General features: G+C 36.4%; 1 protein-coding gene across 5 annotated transcripts in view; it reads left to right on the top strand.

Annotated features, from left to right (window-relative positions):
- The window catches only part of SLC30A9 (solute carrier family 30 member 9), a 96,800-nt gene that overhangs the window by 49,354 nt on the left and 26,396 nt on the right, over nt 1-21,050 (top strand). For all 5 annotated transcript variants that reach the window (XM_064285873.1, XM_003411319.4, XM_064285872.1 and 2 more), the window contains 7 exons: nt 5,040-5,107; nt 7,950-8,052; nt 10,539-10,594; nt 12,508-12,643; nt 17,163-17,202; nt 19,290-19,361; nt 19,826-19,933. In XM_064285873.1, coding sequence (XP_064141943.1) covers nt 5,040-5,107; nt 7,950-8,052; nt 10,539-10,594; nt 12,508-12,643; nt 17,163-17,202; nt 19,290-19,361; nt 19,826-19,933 — 583 coding nt within the window. The remainder of the gene's footprint in view (nt 1-5,039; nt 5,108-7,949; nt 8,053-10,538; nt 10,595-12,507; nt 12,644-17,162; nt 17,203-19,289; nt 19,362-19,825; nt 19,934-21,050) is intronic.

Raw genomic sequence — 21,050 nt, 5'->3', positions numbered from 1 at the left:
TGGAGAATTACTCTTAACAGATTCCTAAACTGTCACTGCCGACTTCTGAAATCTGTGTCACTAGAGGCCTTTTTAAAACTAATACTCCTCAGATTTTCAGTGTTTCAGTCACTGAATGGAATTTTTTTCTATTATCCCCTTTTTTTGTAGTAGTAGTAGTAGTAGTAGTAGTAGTAGTAGTAGTAGGATACACCTTTAGTAATTTATTTCCCTCTACTATTTTTCTATTAATTTTAGGAATATTTGCCCTCCCACTGAATATGGTTGCTTTCCTTCTCTAACACATAAAAAGTTAGTCCTCTTTGTTGGAATTAAATACCTTCTTTATTTTTACTTATTTTTTGCTTTCTGAGCCAGACTCTTCTTCTGCTGTATTACTCTTCTTTGTCGTATGGGAATTTCAGTAGTGAGATATATGAAGTCACTGTGTTCTGGGTCTGCCAAAATATTCTCTAGTCAGAGCAATATCTAACCCTCTGTTGGTCTAGTTTCTCATTGTCCTGACTCACTGTCTGGCTCTCCTGTAATACATTTCTCCTTTCTTATGCCTTCCCTTAGAATCCTAATTCCATGAATTTTGTGGAATTCAGACCGCTAGAAGTGCCTTTATCTCCACTTGCAATAACAGGATCACTATGAAATGTACCTGATGTTGCTTTGAGTGTTTTATGCTGATTTTCCTTCTAACCCTCTCTGAAATCTACCCAAATTTTCTACACTTGCCTCAGTATAAAAAAAAGTGTTTATCATGAAAAATTTTCACCATGTGCAGAAATAGAAAAAATGAGTTATTAATATACCCATCATCCAGCCTCAATAATTATCGTTTTGCTATCCTGATTTTTAAGAGGCAGCTGTCCAATTGGTTTTATGGAATTTATGAGTGACTTTTTTTTTTTTTTAATAGGATGCTTTCCAAGAGTGTTGTGGAATCTGGTTCCCTGTGAATCTCTTTTCCGAATCTCGCTTCTACCACTGTTAGATTTCCTTGAGCCTTGTCACCGTTTTTGATCTATTTATTACCAACACATTTCCTACACTCTGTTTTAAGAGCAATTTGATCTGTGTGCATCTTTTTTTCTTTGCTATGATATTCTGTCCTGGTCTTAAAGATCTCATTTTTCCTTCCCTATCTATCTTGTCCATCCCATAATTTCTCAAACCTTTCTTCTAGAGAAATCTCTCTCATCTTCCAACTTAAGCAGCATGTTTTCATTAGCTTGTATTCATTTTCTGTTGTTCCTGTAATAGTTTCACTGAGTTTTTTTCTTTCTTTAACCGAAAGATATGACACATTCTCTTCATAATAAGATACGTACAACACCCTGTTCTTTGTTTATCAATAAACAGTAGAACTCAGAAATCTAAAGCCATGGTCAGAGGTTATAGCTCACAAATCTTGAGTTGAAACCACATGGTTTAGAGTTGTTGGAGTTGTTGAATTTAGATGAGCAGCATGAACACGAGGACTGTCCCTGGCTAGTTCCTTCTCCCAGCCCTGAAGACAGTTCAGGACAGAATTTGGAGCAACAGATTTCACGGTGTTAGTCAAGGCCTGGTCCTAACACTTTAAAGCTAAATCATTCTATTGCTCTATTGTCTGCATGGAACTGAGATGCTGTTAAAACCCTGGCCTGTAGATCTGGCTGAAAAAGACTATAAGGGAGTAAAAACAGCCTTTTGCCCCAGGGTCGCTGTAGTTAAGTGCTCGGCTGCTAACTGAAAGTTTGGCAGTTTGAACCCACTAGCTGCTCTGTAGATGTGGCAGTCTGCTTCCATAACAGCCCTGGAAACCCTATGGGGCAGTTCCACTTTGTCGTATGGGGTTGCTTTGAGTTAGAATTGACTCAATGGCAACAAGTTAATAATACTGAAATGGGATCCCATCTCAGTTTTGCTGGTAATACTAGGTCAAGTCGCATCAGTAGAATTCAAGGTTAAACTACAGCAGCCCACCCTGTAAGACCTGCACCTTTGCCGAGTCCCATTCCTGCTTATTCAAGGCCATTGTGGTCTGCCTGCCAGGGAACAAAACTGCCATAAGCTGTGGTAACTTACCAAGAACAAAATCCTACATGGCATGACCCCACGAAAAGTCTCAAATTTCACCCCGTATCTTTTCCTCACCTGTTTTTCAAGGTCTGAGCCTTTGCATCAGATCAGAAAGCCTCTCCTTCTTTGGACTTAACTAGCAAATTATAGCCAACTCCATCTGCCTTGCCCAGTTGCAGAGCTGTGTAAAAACATAAGGTATGGAAGAATAGAGCTGATTGTGTAACAAATGCCAAAATAAAGGGGGAAGCTAAGCATGCTGGGCATTTTCTCCCATATTTACCAATTTACCTGTCAGGTAACTTAATCAGCCCCCAGGAGTCCAGTGGAAGGAGGGAGGAACTGTGTGCAAGAGACCAACAATATATGGGGGGAATCCCTTTTCATGTAAATCAGAGAAGTAAGGAAAAAGTTTTCAGGTGCCTCCCCTTGGGAGCATGTATTCCTCTTCCTTGAAACACCTTGTTTCCTAAGAGCCCAAGGTGACACTTTCTTCTGGTTTTCCTCTGACCTCATTAATCCCTCCTCCTCTGTGTTCTTTGTAAAGATTCCTGCTCCTTTACCCAACTTCTAAACGGTAGACATTCATTTAGGCTCTTTTATTTTTTTTCAATCTACATTGTTAGCAAATTCCATTGGTATTTTCTCTGAAATAGATTCCTACTATGATTGCTTCTCACCATGTCATTATTGAATCCTTAGTCCAAACCACCATCATCTCCTACCTGGAGTGCCTTCTTAATTGATCTTTCCACCTTTTGCTTTTGATTCCATAATCTATTCTTTATGTTATAATCTGTATCTTCTTAAAACATAAATCAGATGATGTCAATTCCCTGCATGAAATCCTCCAGCGACTTCACTTTGCCATTAGAATAAAATTCATTGGCAAGGATGTAGAGAAATTGGAACACTCATACACTGCTGGTGGCAATGTAAAGTAGTGCACCTGCTGTGGAAAACAATATTTGGTGGTTCCTAAAAAACTTGAACATAGAATTTTACCATGCAGCCCAGCAGTCCACTCCTAGGTATGTACCCCAAGGAATTGAAAGCAGCAACTTGGACACTGTAGACCAATATTCACTGAAGTATTATTCAGAATAGCCAAAAGGTGGAAGCAACCTAAGTGCCCAGCAGCAGAAGAATGGATAAAAAAAAAAAAAAAAAAAGACTATTATTCAGCTATAAAGAGAAATGAAATTCTGATACATGCTGCCACATATATGAACCTTGAAAACATTATACTGAGTTAAATAAGTGAGTTATAGAAAGCCAAATATTGTCTGATCCAACTTACATGAAATATCTAGAATAGACAAGTCCATTGAGATAAAAGATACAGGGTCTCTCTGAGTTGGAATCTACTTGATGGCAACAGGTATATTTTGGGGGGGAGGGTAAGAATGAGGAGTTGCGAGTGAGGAGGGAAGAACAAGAAAAAAGAATACTAAGAATATCAAGAAAAACAATCTTTTTGTAATATTATAATATTTCCTAGTTCTAATACTCTAAAAATGCATGTTCTAATGACAGTGAATTAATATAAAAAAAAAAAAAAAGGAAACTCATTTACTATAGTTTATAAAATCCTGTGGGATATGGCCCCTACCTATCTCTCTGGCCTCAACTCCTACCATTTTCCTTGCTCTCTATGTTCTATCCACTGCCATTATTTTTGTCCTATGTACACACCAAGCTTATTTCTGTCCCAAAATCTTTGAACTTTTCATTTTGCCTGAAACATTTCTTCTTCCACATCTTCTCATGGTTGCCTTCTTCTCATTATTGAGCCTCTTCTGTGATTACAATCATTAAAATGACCCTCTCCACTATATCCCCCTACCACAATACTCTCAGGGTTCTGTTTTATTTTCTTTGTTATATTCATCGCCATCTGATATTGTTGTTAGGTGCCCTTAAGTTAGTTCTGACTCGTAGTGACCCTGTTTACAACAGAACAAAACACTACCTGGTCCTGCACCATCCTCAACAATCATTGTTATGTTGGAGTCCATTGTTGCAGCAACTGTGTCAGTCTGTCTCGTCGAAGGTTGATATTATATAGTTTATGTATTTATTGTCTGTCTTTCTATACTAGATGGTGAGATCTGTGTAGCCAGGAACTCTTACCTTGTTTGCCCTCTCATCCCCAGGACCCAGAAGTGTGCAGGCATACAGTAGTTACGCAATAAATATTTATTGAACAAGTTATACAAGGAAGAATATGTGAATTGCTTTTGATAGAAATGTAAAGTACAATAATGCATTTGTAGCAGTTACTTCTGTGTGGGGGATCAGAGTGTTTTATGTAGAAAGGCGACACTTGGCCAGACATAGAAGAGGACAGGAAAGACTTAGATGTTAGTGGAAGGTAATAGCATTCCAGGAGGAGGAAGAAACAGGAGAAGAGACACAGAAAGTATATATTCAAGGAACAGCAAAAGGGAGAATATAAAATTCATAAAAAGTATTTTTGCTGAATGTGTTCGCATACTTTTTTTTTGTTCGCTTTTCTTTTGATCTGCTTTGGAATAAATACATCATTATCAGTTGAAGTCTTTGGCCTTGAGAGAGCAGTCAGGAGTTAAATTTGAGCAGCAGACTTGGTGGCACTTGCTGGTCATTTTTTAAAGGATAAAAAATTGCTGAAGGAATTTTAGAGTATATGGGTTTTAGTTCAATTCATTTTTATCACTTTATCAGTGGTTTTTATGTAGCTGACTGAGATCATTTCTGGAAGTAGACAGGACATGAATTGCAAGGAAACAATCACTTCAGGTTCTGAAAAAAGGACTCAGATGTACTTTCAGTTTCCACCTTACCACCTTTCGAAGAGAAAATTCTGGAGAAAAAGAATTAAATAAGTAAACATAGTTATTCATAGATTTTGATAGAGGAGGAATTTTCTGCTGTGTCAGATTTTTCAGAGTCATGAATTATAGTGCTTCTTTGGCAAATTTCTTGGGTTTTTTTCTTCTTTACAGCCACGCTCCAGAATAACATCGGTGTTTTTCAAGGGACCAGGAAAGGTGGTGATGTTTGCCATTTGCATGTAAGTCCTGAAAAAATAAGAAATATATTATTTTAAAAAATAAATGTTATTTTTAATGTGTATATCCTTGAATGTATAAATTTATTTCTTGGTAGCTAGATAAGAAGCTAGAGGTTTATATTGTTTTAGGAGGACGATGAGTAAGTATTTATTGCCAGTAAAGCTGTCGGGGTAGAGTATAAGTACACATACATACCCAAGCTTGTGCCACGGATATTTTTAATGTGGTTAAGGTCTAAGAACAATTGCTACATGAAAATCCTCTCTTATTTTCATTGCCTTTGATAGAAGTCTTTTCAAAAGTTGGATTGACCAAGGTTGCTTTTAGGCCATAAACCAAACTGGGTTATAGTTACTGAAGAATATCTGTACACTTGTTATTTTTTTCCCAGTTTCCTAGGAAGAATATTTATATATATATACACATACATGCACGCTTGTGTGTGCACATGCATGTATATAGGAACCCTGGTGGTGTAGTGGTTAAGAGCTTGGCTTCTAACCAAAAGGTTGGCAGTTTGAATCCCCCAGTTGCTCCTTGGAAACTCTATGGGGCAGTTCTTCTCTGCCCTGTAGAATCGTTATGAGCCGGAATTGACTCAACGGCAGTGGGTTTTGGTTTTGGTTTTGTGTGTGTGCGTGTGCGCGTGTGTGTGTGTGTATATATATAGTATTTTATTTTTGTTGAAAATATATACAGCAAAACCTGCTCCCATTCCACAGTCAGGAAGAACCTATTTGATGTTTTTTGCCCCTTTTCTTTATTCTTCTGTCTTCATATTGTTTTATTTAATGAATTAATTTTTATTTTAGGATGTACCGAAACATTAATTTCTTAATTCATTAATTCTTTTGTTTCTAAAACATGTATTATATATGTCACATACTGGGATAAGATCTTGAAATATAAGGGTGTAATGCACAATTCATATTTCCAAGGATCTAAATAAAAAAAAAAAAATTTTTTTTTAAATGGTCCAGTAGGGGAGACAAGTACATGAAATGAAGCAATGTAGGCTTAAGATTGAAGTGTGTTTAAGAATTGATCAATTCTGAGGTAGTAAGGACAAGCTTCATAAAAGGTATAACTCTTGAGGTGATTCTTTAAGGACTTAGAATGTGTTGGTCCAGTGGTAGGGGCCGGGGGGGATCCACTGGAACGGCATACATGATTGTGGGAGTAGCCTGAGCAAAGGCATGAATGATTGGAATAGCTTGGCTACAATGAAAAGGTTTTAAAGCAGAAGTGTGAGGATGTGGCATGATACAGTATGTTTAGAAACTAGGTGACTCACCATGGAGAGTGGACTGAGGGGACACAAGACTAGAGGAAGGCATTTACACTAAGGATAATGGTGGTAGAGACCGAGAGATGTAGGCAGATTAAAGAAGTGCTAAGGAGATACTCAAGTTTCTGGCTTGGGCAGAGTGATTGATATTGTAACACTCACTGAGAGAAGGACACTGGAAGGAAGGGCAAAGTGGGAGCAGAGGAAATATAGTTCATATTAGAGTTTAAGATTACCTGAGTGGAATTGACCAGCAGGATTAGTTCTTTTCAGTAAAATGGGGATAAAAATATAGCTTTCCTCACGGGATGAATGCGTATATGTATGTAGTGTATATAAACTGCTTGGCATAGTACCTGGTAAACAATATGCACTTAATAAATATTGTTAGTATATATTGGGCTGAAGGTCAGGAGGGTGATCTGGGCCAGAGATCAAGAGTTGAGGGTTAATTAGTATATAGATAGTAATTAAAGCCTTAGGAGTAGTTAAGATCACCAGGAAATATGTGTTTAGTGTGGGGGGAAAAAAAGGCCTTCAGGACAAAAGCTTGAAGAATGCTAACATTTAAGAAAATGGGTAGAACAAGAGGAGCCTGCAGAGGAGACCGAGGAAGAGTAAGGAGTAAGGTGGAAAGTAACTGAGGGAAGACAGTGTTTTAAGAAAACAGTGGCAAATGCTCTAAGAGGTTAAGGAAAATACTAAAACATTTTCGTGAGTTTAATAGCAAGGAATTGTTGATGATCTTGATAAGAATAATCTAATGAAGGGTAGAAGCAGAAGCCATTGTTTTAGTGGCTTCAGGACTTAGTGCAAGGTGAGGAAAGCTGAGACAGCAAGAATAGATACGATTCTTTCAAGAAATTATCTGAAGTGGAGGAGAAGAGCAGGGGGTAGCTGGAAAGGGATATATAAAATTTTCCCATTTGTAAGATGACAATGTTAATATTATGTAATTGACTTCTATGAAAATTAAGCAAGTAGCATATTACAGCAAGTAGCTAGCGTAGTGCCTGAGACAAATTGCAGTAGTCATTACTGTTGGAATCTGAGCAGCCAGCCTCCTCAGAATAACTGTGTTTATTGTAGGACCTCTGGTCTTCTACATGACCCTGAGATGGCTTGGTCTCGCTTTGCCCTTGCCTCTTGAATCTGCCTACTGAAATGAAGATCCTCACCAAAGTCTTGCCCTTGACACTGGCCTACTAGACAAAGTGCAGATCCTCTCTCCCTGCCTAAGACACAGAATTTTCTTCTTTCATCTTGCCCAAACACATAATACCCTCTTTTCTCATGAGTTCTCAAAGTGCAATTAAGTCATTTGCTTAGACATGGAATGCTGCTTCATTTGAGTACTTAATGATTGTATAATCCGTATTTTCCAAGTTTGTTTTCTTGTTACCTATACAGGAATAAATTCTTTAAGGTTAAGGGTTCTTTTTAATTTACTCTGAACAGAATCTAGTACAGAGGTATACATAGGCAATTAAATAAGTTTTTGGTAGAAATTTTTGTCAAAACCTATGCTAAATGGTTTTCTCTTTTTCTCCTAGCAATGGATTAAACTGTTTCTTTAAATTTCTTGCCTGGGTTTATACGGGTTCAGCAAGCATGTTCTCAGAAGCTATACATTCACTATCTGATACATGTAATCAGGTGAGCTTGTAAAGGCTTTAAAAATAATTTTAAAGTAATTTTTTTTGTGGGGGGGACTTTAGTTTAAAAGTTGATGTATTTAAAAACTGAGTGATTGCTGTAGTAGTTTGTTTATGGAAGAAAATGAAAATTGATTTATTTTTGAGCAATGAAATGTGTAAGAATATGGTCACAGTATTTTAAAGCAGGTTTATAATTATGCTTTATGAACTTCCAACAATGGACTGTGAAGTGTAGGATTATCGGCCACTCTAAGTATTTGGGCAGAAGCTTTTGTAGAAGGCATTCTTATATTAGGTAGAAATTTGGCCAGTGAATTTAAGTTTTTTGAATAAAGATATAAAACGGCATATTTTTATGCAAGTAATGCACACCTTCAACTTCTCTTTGCCAACAGAGCCCTCTCCCCCGCAAGGTAGTTTTGTAAGTCTACTTGTGCACTATTTCACATTTTAAAGACTGTTGTGTATTAAGAGAGTATCTTTTCAGTATTAGTTTGTTTATACTCCTGTTATGTAAGAACAGATTTGGAACAATTTACAGTGAAAGACACAGGCATAATAAGAATATTTGAAACAAAGCTAAAAATAATAAAATGGTAAGGTGTAGGGAGAGCAAAATTAAACCTAAGAACTAGTCTGACTCACTGTCAAATGGATGAAAACGCTTGGTAGAATTACGGAAGGAAGATAAGCATTTGACATTAGTACTACCAGTGTTTACCTTGAATTTGATTTTTATGTTTAGCAAATACTTAGTATGTATTCAAACGAAACCCATTGTTGTTGAGTCAGTTCTGACTCATAATGACCCTGTAGGACAGAGTAGAACTGCCCCGTCGGGTTTCCAAGGCTGTAATCTTTGTAGAAGTTGCTCACCACACCTTTTTCTTGTGGAGCGGTCGATAGGCTGGGACTACTGGCCTTTCAGTTAGCAGCCAAGTGCTTAACCATTTCACCACCAGGTCTCTTTTGTGGCTTAATAGCAGGGCTGAATTATCTTTAGTGTAAGGCTCTTCCAGATCCTCCCTAACAGAGCTCTAAAGGGTCAAGCTGATCTTCAGGCAACGTAGCTACCTACCAGAACAAAGTCCCTCATACTTTAAAGGAAGACAGCAAAATCCAAACAGCACAACATTCAGGGTATTCAGCATCCACCATGATATTACCATGCCAAGAAATAGGAAAATGTGACTCACAACCAGGAGAAAAATCAGTAAACACAGAATCAAATGACAGATGTTAGAATTAACAGACAAGGACATTGAAGCAACTGTTAGAAGTACTTATATACATTTAAAGGAAAACATGAATGTAGAGGAATGGAAGATAGAAAAAAAGAAAAACACAGAACCTTTAGAGCTGAAAATATATCTGATATGAAAAATTCACTGTATGAAATTAATATCAAATACATTGTCAATAAAATGATCAGTGGCCTTGAATACATAGCAATAGAAAACATTCGTACTGAAGCTAGAGAGAAAAAAGGCTGAAAAAAAATGAGGTTGAGCCTCAGTGACCCGTGGGACAATATCAAGAGAATTCTATCAGTTAGGAAGAAATAACACCAAAAGCACACAAACTTTTCAGAAATAGAGACTAAAAGGAGGAAAGGGAGGAAGGAGGGAAAGAGAAGGAGACGGTACCCAAAATTAAAGACATTAATGTTTTTGCTGTAGTTATGTATTTTTTTTAATGTTAGTTACAACTAATTTTCCCTTCCTATTCCCTCCCCTTCACATCCCAAAGTATTTCACACCCTTTCACACCTATCCTGTATATTTTGATGTGTTATATACTTCCTTTGCATGGGTCATGCGGTTTTATTACAACTGTAGGTAGCCATATGTATTATATCCTATTTCATATATTTTTTAATTTTTGCTATCTTTTATTTATACAACTATACAAGTTATTCTTTTTGTAAAAATCAGACATTACAGACCACCCTAATGCTACATAATGCTCAGAAGCATAACCATGGTTAAATGTATTCTTCTAGATCTCTTCCTGTACTTGACATTGTATTTCTAAAAACTGCAGAATTATGTAGAGTTTTTTTTTAACAGAAATTATTCTTTACTGTATATATAGTTTTTAAACATGCTCTCTTCCTTCCACTTAACATTATATTAGGAGCTCTTTCCATGTCAACACAGAAATATCTACCCTAACCCCATTCTTTTAAACTGCTGTAGAAGTAACTTCTGGTTTGGCTATACCATCATTTATTTTGCTATTCCTCACTAACAGGTGTTTAGGTTGCTTCCAGGGTTTTCATCATTATAAAGTGGTGCTTTGAGCCCCTTTGGGTTTATCTTTATTTCTGTAAGGTAGGTACTGAGAAGCAGAATTGCTGGGCCATTGGATATGTCTATGTTAAGTGTTTCTTTGACATTGTCAGATTGTACCCTGCCGGTCGGCTTTACCATAGTCTACTCCTCATCTTGTTCATGATTACCTTGTTTTTTCTCTTCTCCATAGGGTTTACTGGCATTGGGCATCAGTAAGTCTGTTCAAACACCAGACCCTACGCATCCGTAAGAACATTGCCTTTATTTTGTTTTTATTTGTTTTGGCAGCAAGTCATTGAAATAAAAACAACTGAATTTCAGAAATTTCCTGCAATTTATATACCTGCAGTTTTGTGTTAAAGATTTGGTCATTACTTCTGTAGTATTTAAAATGCAGGACTCACCGCTGTGTCAAAGTAAATTCAAGGTATAATTTGAAAATGGAATTTAAATTATTTTTATGCTTTGTAACACAGCATGGAAATTTTGTCCTTTTCATCTTTGATAGAGACCACTTACATATTCTGATCTTAGAGTCCTGTTTTTCTTCCCTTAAAGGAAGCATATATTCCAGATTCAGACCTATTAATAGGCCACCAAAACTAAAATTTTGGTGACAGCATCTGTTAGATCCGTATTTATTTTAACTCTTTGTGATTTGAAATTAGTATTCTGTTAATATTTCAAAATTATCTGTTTCTAAATTTGTACACCTTCTAGAATATATTGAGTTGTATCAGACAAGGATTTTCTCTGTTGCTTCTTCAACAGTTAAAACTTTTGAATTCCACCTGTATCATTTTTGAAACAGCTTCAGTAATAGCATTTGATCAATCTTCAGTAAAGAAAAAAAACACTTCTATTTCTGTAAAGGAGTCTATCTCTATGCTTTAAATATGCCTTTCTTTATTTGAATACAAGGTACCACTGTTTTCTTATAAGTGGTGACATTCTGGATATCCCGTAACTACTAAAAGCTATTGTAGAGAACAGTACTGTAATTATTAGATAAATAATATATATCATTACAGTGTTTTACCATCTCTAGAAAAATAATTTTTTTCCTGACCAATTTTATACACTAAAGATTTAAAAGCAAGGTAAAATTTTTAAATTTTAGTTTGTGAAGATTTCTTCTCAAGATATTTTCAATAATCTACATGGGTGCTGTCCAGTAGAATTTTCTGTGATGATGGAAATATTCTATATCAGCACTATCCCATATTCTAGTCACTATATTGGCTATGAAGCACTTGAAATATGGTCAGTGTGACCAAAGTACTAAAAAATTTTTTCTATTTAGAAGAACATAAATATTTCTAAACAAAACTTACAGAATATTGTCAGCCTATAAACTGGGACTTCCCTATGACAAGATTACATCTTTGGAAAAAGAATTAAAAGAAAATTTTAATTAAGTATTTATTTAAACTTGCATCTGCCAGAAGGGTGCCATAGAGCTTGGGTTTGGAAGTAAATATTTTTATTAATGAGTGATTCTTTACCTTCTGTGAAATGCAGGATATTTGAACTTCCGTAATACTTATTATTTTATTGACGCTTACAACAATACAAAATAATGCACTTTTTTTTTTTTTTTTTTACAAAATTCAGCTGTTAACAAACCAGAAAACTGAAACTTTTAGTCCCAGTAATAGTTGATAGTTGTTGTGTGCTAAACTATTCAGAAGGAGGAACAAATATCCAGCATGAAATTATAGGTAATGTAAATTATAGATAGGCTGCACATAAAGACCAGCATAATTCAATTAGAATCTGTATCACGTGGAAATTTAAATGCTACCCTGTTCATTAAACATCTGAATTCATTAAAAAAAACAGGTTAAATCTATTTCATCAACATCTGTGGTATATAATAATAAAGTAGCACTACTAGATCAAAATAGACTATGGAAAGGGATTAGAAAATACCTGAGTTGAATGATACTCACTTTATTTTTTATATATTTTCAGAGATTTTGCCACTTTCTATAGTATTTTTCTAATTAGAGTTTGACACTTATATTTTAATTAGATATGAAACTATAGCATCTAGATATTTAAAGTTCTTTGTTTTTTTTATTGGCCCATTAAGAATAAATTTTGGAAAGATCCATTTCTATTTCTTGTAAACTATATTATCATTTTTTATTTTTCAGATATGGATTTTCAAATATGCGCTATATTGTTTCACTAATTAGTGGTGTTGGTATTTTCATGATGGGTGCAGGACTGTCTTGGTACCATGGAATCATGGGATTGCTTAATCCTCAACCTATGGAATCTCTTCTATGGGTAACCCCCCCTTTCCTTTTTAACTCTCAGTTTTGAAGTAATATGAAATAGTGGTTTAAGTACAGTAGAAATCTGTTGTGATATTGGTGTTTAAGAGTGGGCCTAACATATTATCTTCTTGACTGTGGGTTTTAGGGTTATGTATCTGTAATTTTTTTTTTTTAGAACATGAACAAACATGACTTCTAAATCTCTATGATTCAGTGATACTGAACAAGAGGAACTCTGTAGGTACAATTAAGCCTTGCCTCCCTGGATAAAATCTTGGGCATATTCTTTAATTTCTCCAGTTGTTGAAGTACAGAAAGCTCTCTTACTCTTTAGTCCCTTTTAGTCCCAAGAAGAGTCTCCTATCAATAATTAAAATACCCAATCCCATGTAATTGTTACAAGTTGGAACAGCGTTTAAAGTTACATCTTTTCCTTTCTCTCACCTTGAACCTTGCAGTAAGCCTGCAGTGGGGGGATGGGCGGATGGGAGAATGATCACCTTCAGTATTTCCCCACTTAGGCCCTTTACCCTTCGTTCCTGCTCCCTAAACTGCGTCTGGCATTGTTGAAGGTGAAGGTAGGGGTGAAAAAATACTACTTAAATGGCACCAATGTCATTTTGCATTGGCTTCCTCTGTCCTTTGTAGATGTTTATAGCCGTCTTTTTCTCTCATGGGCACTTTTTCTTGGAGATTCTTGGCCCCTCTCATTGTAGCTCCTAAGACAAGCAAACATTGATCATACAGCATCCCCTCTTTGCTTCTGTATCATGGTGTAGCTCCAGATTATTTCTGCTGAGGTTACCTTGCATTTGGTAAAAAACGTTTTTTGGAGTACTTGGTCTCTTCAAAAGATCCATGTTTGTTTGGGCCCCAGCAAACAGATACTTTTAACACAGTCTATGGGAGTGCAGTTTTCCCCCAGACGCAATTGTCTACTCTGCTAACATAGCGAGTGTCTTTTAGTAGACTTCTCTATAGATTGATTTTTCAGGTGAGCCTCAGAAACAGCTCACAGCGATCTCCAACTCCAGGGGACATAATTCAAGCTCTTTGAGCAATCTAAGCAGCTCAACAGCTTTCACCAAAGGAATTCTTCACTTTTAGTCTCCTTAACCTGAGCTTTTCTTATATGGCCTTGTGGGTGTGGAGCTAGTAGTTGTAAAACCAGGCTTGGGCCACTTCTGTGCAAGTCCTGAATAGATGGTTTAGCACCTCATCTTGTAATGTAGGGTTACTTCCAACCTGTTGTTATATTTTCAAGTTTTTGGATACATTTTATGTAATAAAACAAATATCTTTTCCCCATTCTTAAAAGATTTGGCTGCTTTGTAGATATCCCATTTTCTAAGCATTTATCTAATTTGTACAGTATCACTTTATAGAGGCAAAAAGGTTGCCTCGTAAACTCTGGAGTAATAGATTTGATTAATTATTAAATTTTAAACTATGTAAGTTCGAAGGCTTCCATAAGCTCTTGTGTCTTTTAGAAACCAAATTGGGCTCCGTCTAACTATGACCATTTGTTAAATAAATAATAGATTCACCGAGCCATAGACCAGTGTATGTTTAATAGGTATTATCTGGGAATCTTTGAGTGATATATATTCTCTCCCTTTATTGGGTGGTAAGTGCATCTTAAATCCTTTCTAGATGGAGATGGAAACACTAAAAAGAATTATTGGGAAATTTAGCTATTATGTTAATTATGTTTCAAGTTAGCAATGGGAGTCAGTGACAAGAGCCTAGAATTGAGACTGGAAAACCTGCGTTCTAGTTTTTACTCTGATATTTCTGTATACTCACGCAGATCACTTAACCTTGGGGGAATCTCAGTTTCCTTAACAGAATTGGTCTAGGTTCAAAATTTTCAAATCCCTCTTTCAGGGAAAGCTAGAGTTTCACAAAGATACATGGAAAATTCTACAGATGTTTGGTTTGAATTTCATTTAAGATTTTTTAAAACGTGTTGGTAGGTTAAAGTTTTCTCTTGTCATCATTATTTAATTGAAAGATATCCTGGTACAGCCAGGAAACTTATGTTACTCCCCCCCGCCCCAGAAAAATGGATGACTGTTTATAACTTACTTACCTTTGTGAGCCAGGATCCTCTTGGTACTGTGCATCCAAAATCCAGAAGTTACTTGGGTATGGATGTGGGTATCTTATCACGTCTGGCATCTACAACCCCAGATTTCAAATGTTTCTGTTCATTTTAAACTTAAAAAAAAAAAAAAATTATGCTAATTGTCATGGATTGAATTATGTCCCTGAAAAATATGTATCTGTGTCCCTAAAAAATATGTGTCAACTTGGCTAGGCCATAATTCCCAGTATTGTGTGGTTGTCCTCCATTTTGTGATCCCATGTAATTGTCCTATATGTTGTAAATCCTAATTTGCCTTGGTAATTTTAGTTATGTCAGAATTACGGTGGAATGCAACACCCTTACTCAGGTTACAGCCCTGATCTGATGTAAGGAGAGTTTCCCTGGGCTGTGGCCTGCATCACTTTTTATCTCACAAGCGATAAAAAGAGAGCAGCAAGCAGAGAGAGGGAGACTTACTACCATCCAGAAAGAAGAACCTGAAGTGGAGTATATCCTGTGGACCTGGGGCTCCTGTGCTGAGAACCTTCTAGACCAGGGGAAAATTGATGAGTACCTTCCCCCACAGCAGACAGAAAGAGAAAGCCTTCCCCTAGAGCTGGTACTCTGATTTTGTACTTATAGCATCCTAAACTGTGAGAGAATAAATTTCTCTTTGTTAAAGTTACTCACTTGCAGTATTTGTTATAGCAATACTAGATAACTAAGACACTAATTAATTGCTTTCATCTTTTGTCATGAATTTAGCTCAAATTGTAGATGGTATAGCATTCTGTAGATATAGAATATATAGAGAGTATAGGTTCTCTTTCAAGTATTAAAAAATGAAATGGCTGTCACATTTATAAACTCTTATCTGTCATATTCTTACACAAATAATACATACCTTCTACATTTGTTTGCCAGCTGTACCCTCCCCCTGCAAGGTATCTTTGTAAGTGTACTATGCTAATTTTTTTTTTTTTTTACAGCAAAAAAAAATTGACATAGTGGCAATTACAAAAATACCTCATGAGGAGAGGTCATGGTTGGCAAACAAACAAAGTGTGTTATTTACGTAAAACTATGGTATTTTCTCTTGTGAAGATACCATGTTCCTTTCCTGTATCTGTCATAATAAATTATCACAAATGAGTGGCTTAAAGTAATAGAAATGTATCCTTTTATAGTTCTGTTTTCTAGAAGTGTAAAATCAAGGTGTCAGCAGGGTAGGTTCCTTCTGGAGGCTCTGAGGGAAAACCTGTTCCATGCCACTCCACTGTCCTAGCTTCTCTGTATTTGTTGACAATCCTTGGCATATAGGCACATCTCCTCGGTCTCTGCCTCCGTGTTTATATGGTATTCTCCTCTGTGTATCTCTCTGTGTCTGTGTGCCCTCTCCTCCTCTTACAAGGATGCCAGTTATCAGGTTTAGGGTCCATCTTAATCCAGTATGACCTCAAGTTATTTATATCTGCAAATCCTTCTTTCCAAATACAGTCATATTCTGAGATTTCAGGTGGACATGAATTTTGATGTCTACAGCTAGGCCTCTGGTCCCCAATTCATGCCCTCCTCAAGCACCAAAATATAGTCACCCAGTCCCAAGATTTCCAAAAGTCTTTAACACATTCCAGCATTAACGCTAAGTCAAAAATCTCATCTAAATTAGGTATGGGTGGAACTCTGGGTTATGATCAGACTGGGGTGAAACGCTTCTCCATCTGTGAACCTGTAAGACTAGAAAACAAGTTTTGTGCTTCCAAAATACAGTGGTGAATCAGGCATAGGATAGACATTCCCATTCTCGAAGGAAGGAAATGTTACGGTAACACCCTTTTCTTGCTATCAAAATCTGTATTAGTTTTCTGGAACTGCCATAACAAATATACAAACTTTGTGGCTTAAAAACAACAGCAATTTATTCTCTTCACAGTTCAGAAGTCCATAATCAGGCTAGAAGGTGATGGCAGGGCCATTATCCCTCTGAAGGCTTCCTTATCTCTCAGCTTCTGGTGGTTGCCAACATTCCTTGGTTTGTAGCTGTAGCACTCCAACCTCTGCCTCTGTCTTCATGTGGCCTTCCCTGTGTATCCTGTATGTTTCTGTGTATCCTCTTCTTCACAGAAGGACACCAGTCATATTGGATTTAGGGCTTACCCTGATCCAGTATGATCTCTTCTTAAATAAGTATATCTGCAAAGACCCTATTTTCAAATAAGGTCACATTCCGAGGTTCTGGGTAGACCTGAGTTTTTGGAGGACACTTTAGCCTACTAAAGATAACATCTATCTCATTGTCCTAATTTGAGCTGTTGTTTCCCATCAAGATCCTTATTGTCTGGTTTGAGTTTTAATATATACTTTTATTTTGTGTGTCATAAAGTTTATATATAAACAGTTATGATTTTTGCTATTCTCTATTTTTATATCTGTTTTCTAGGCATATTGTATTTTAGCAGGATCATTGGTATCAGAAGGAGGTATGTACAGCCACAGAATATTTATTTTTACTGTAGTGCTATGTATTTAGCAGTTCATTCGTATAGTTTGCCAAGTTCCATTCTGTTGTGCATAGAGTTGCTTTGAGTCAGAACCAACTCAGTGGCACCTAACAAAGTTCTATTGATTAAAGAAAATGGTAAGAATAGAAACCTAAGTTCTGTCTACTTTTAGGGAGTAAATGCTTCGCATAATGTATTACTGTTGTTTCTCTACTGGATGGGGGCAAGAGGAAAGCTATGTTTTATTCTTGAGTAGTGTATCATAATGCTAAGAAATCGAGTATAAAAGCATAACTTTACTGAGTTTTTAGAAATCAGGTTTTAGTGGCATTAATCAATGCAAAGGGATTTGACTGCATGGATCTTAACAAATCAGGGATAACGTAGCAAAGAATGGGAATTCCAGACCACTTGATTGCTCATGAGGAACATGTACATAGACCAAGAGGCAGTCATTTGAACAGAAAAGGGGATACTGTGTGATTTAAAGTCAGGAAAGGTGTACATCAGGGTTCTATGCTTTCACTGTATTTACTCAGCCTGTATGCTGAGAAATAATCTGAGAAGCTGGACTATGTGAAGAACAGTCCATCAGGATTGGAGGACTTATTAACGACTTGGGATATGCAGGTGACACAACCTTGCTTGCTTAAAGTGAAGAGGACTTGAGGCACTTACTGATGGAGACTACAGCCTTCTGTATGAATTACACCTTAACATAAAGGAAACAGAAACCATCAAAACTGGACCAATAAGTAACATCATAAATGGAGAAAAGATTGAAGTTGTCAAGGATTTCATTTTACTTGCATCCACAATCAACTCCCACGGAAGCAGCAGTCAAGAAATCAAATGACGCATTGCATTGGGCAAATCTGCTTCAAAAGATCTCTTTTAAAGTGTTGAAAGCAAAGATGTCACCTTGAAGACTAAGATGTGCTTGACCCAAGCCATGGTGTTTTCAATTACCTCATATGCATCCAAAAGCTGAACAATGAATAAGGAAGACTGAAGAAGTATTGATGCCTTTGAATTATGGTATTGGTGAAGAATATTGACTATACCATGGACTGCCAGAAGAACGAACAAATCTGTCTTGGAGGTACAGCCAGAATGCTCCTTAAAAGCAAGAATGGCGAGACTTTGTCTCACATACTTTGGACATGTTATTGGGAGGGACCAGTCCTTGGGGAAGGACATCATGCTTGGTAAAATCTAAAGAAGGTCAGTGGAAAAGAGGAAGAACCTCAACGAGATGGATTGACACAGTGGCTGCAACAATGGGCTCAAGCATAACAAAGATTGTGAGGATGGCACAGGATCAGGCAGCATTTCATTCTGTGGAACATGGGGTCGCTAGGAGTGGAACCAACTTGAGGGCACCCAGCAACATCAATCAGACAAGGCTATCTCTTTTTGCAATATACATATTTCAAAGTTTTAGAATGCTTCTGCCATAGCAGTATTTTTAGAGGAGATGCCAATACCATATATGAAACTGCCTAATTCATTGATACATACTCATAGTATGTTTATCCCTGAAATACTACCATCTTTTGTGCATAGTTTTTTTTAAGTTAAATTTTTTTATTAAAAAAAAAAAATTTTTTATTGTACTTTAGATGAAGGTTTACAGAACAAACCAGTTTCTCATTAGTTAGTACACATATTGTTAGTACACATTGGTTAACAACCCCACAACATGTCAACACTCTCCCTTCTCAACCTTGGGTTGCCTATTACCAGCTTTCCTGTCCCCTCCTGTCTTCTAGTTCTTGCCCAGGGGATCAAAAGAGAATGTGCTTAGTATGACGCCTGTGAAATAGTAGCTGTTCAATAAATTATGACTATTATTGTGGTGACTATATTTAAATCATTATGATTTAGAAATATAAGATTCATCTGTTGAGGACTAATTACGATCTTGAGAATGTCTCGTTAATACAGAATTCCTTATTGCCAATCCTGGCATTAAATGGCGTGTCTGTTTATCTTTTGAGATGCCATCTTTTAATGTTTGGAGTCATGAAGTTTCTACATTGCTGATATGAATGCTTTTCTTTCAGCAACACTTCTTGTTGCTATAAATGAACTTCGTAGGAGTGCCCAGGCCAAGGGAATGTCATTTTACAAGTATGGTATGTATTTTCCAAACCAGGTGTGTTATTGCATCTCCTTTATTTGCTTAAACTTACCGCACCCTATTGATTTGTTCTTTATAGATGTGTGTAAGATACACCCCAGTGACTTCTTTAAGTGTCCTATATATACATCACCTCTTTTAAAAAGAGAAATTTAACGTAATTTGAACCTGGATACTTTTCTATTTGTGCATGACATAAATGTAGTACAGTATTTTTCTATATGCTTATATAACTTGAGAAAGTAATTTGATTTTAAATATCGGTTGTTATTGACATTTAAGCCAAGAAGTTATGTTTTATATTGAAAGGAGATATTTAAATCATGATTTTCTACATTTATTATCTTAGTTCATATTTTTATTTTCAAATGTATACTTATTAAAATGTCACCTGATAGTATCAAGTGAAGATTTCAGAAAATATCTTTTCTTGTCCCCTCCCTCTCCCCAACGATAAAGTAATGGAAAGTCGTGATCCTAGTACGAATGTTATATTATTGGAGGATACTGCGGCAGTCTTGGGTGTGACAATAGCAGCTACTTGCATGGGTCTTACTTCTATAACAGGTAAATAATTTCTTAAATTACTGGTGTTTATTTCTGTTACTTAAATACCTTGCTAATATGTGGAAATTTTCTTTTCTATCCTAGAATTATTTCACACCAGTAGATTGCTAAATGATAATGCCATACTATTTATTTGTGTAAGATGGTTGGTCAGTTAATGTGTTCATGTTTCTGTGACTTTAAAAATTAGAATTAAGGAAGGTTGACAGCAGAATATTTAAATTGTAATTTGAACTTTTCTAGCTGTGACTTAAATTGTGCAACCACTCTGAGCTTTAAGTTCTTCACTTATAAAAGTGTGGATAATATTTGTCCTAGTTACCCCACAGGTTTGTTAAGATAATATATGAGGGAGAGCTTTAATAAACACATAAGTTCTAGGTAAATATATATTGTGGCTCTTATTGTGATCCAACTGAATTTGAAAATTACTGAACAATATCATTAATATTACATGCAAGCAAAACTTTGCTGAAGATCATTCAAAAGTAGCTGCAGCAGGATATCAACAGGAACTGCCAGAAATTCAGGCCAGATTCAGAAGAGGAAGTGGAACCAGGGACATCATTGTTGATATCAGATGGATCCTGGCTGAAAGCAGAGAATACCAGAAGGATGTTTACCTGTGTTTTATTGACTATGCTAAGACTGTGTGGATGATAACAAGCTATGGATAACATTGCAAAGAATGGGAACTCCAGAACACTTAATTGTGCTCATGAGGAACCTGTACATAGACCAGGAGGCAGTCGTTCAAACAGAACAAGGGGATATTGCATGGTTTAAATTCAGGAAAGGTTTGCGTGAGGGTTTTATTCTTTCATCATACTTATTCAGTCAGTATGCTGAGCAAATAACCTGAGAAGCTGGATTATATGAAGAAGAACAGGACATCGGGACTGGAGGAAGGCTCATTAACAACCTGCGTTTTTGCATATGACACAACCTTCTTTGCTGAAAGTGAAGAGGACTTGAAGCACTTACTGATGAAGATCAAAGCCCACAGCCTTGAGTATAGATTACACCTCAACATAAAGAAAACAAAAATCCTCACAACTGGACCAATAACCAGCATCATGGTAAATGGAGAAAAGATTGAAGTTGTTGAGGATTTCAT

Source organism: Loxodonta africana, chromosome 5 (genome assembly GCF_030014295.1).
Source record: "Loxodonta africana isolate mLoxAfr1 chromosome 5, mLoxAfr1.hap2, whole genome shotgun sequence".
In the NCBI taxonomy this organism is placed as follows: Eukaryota; Metazoa; Chordata; class Mammalia; order Proboscidea; family Elephantidae; genus Loxodonta; species Loxodonta africana.
Note: the sequence above shows the minus strand (reverse complement) of the source record. Positions and strands in the feature narration are given on the sequence as shown.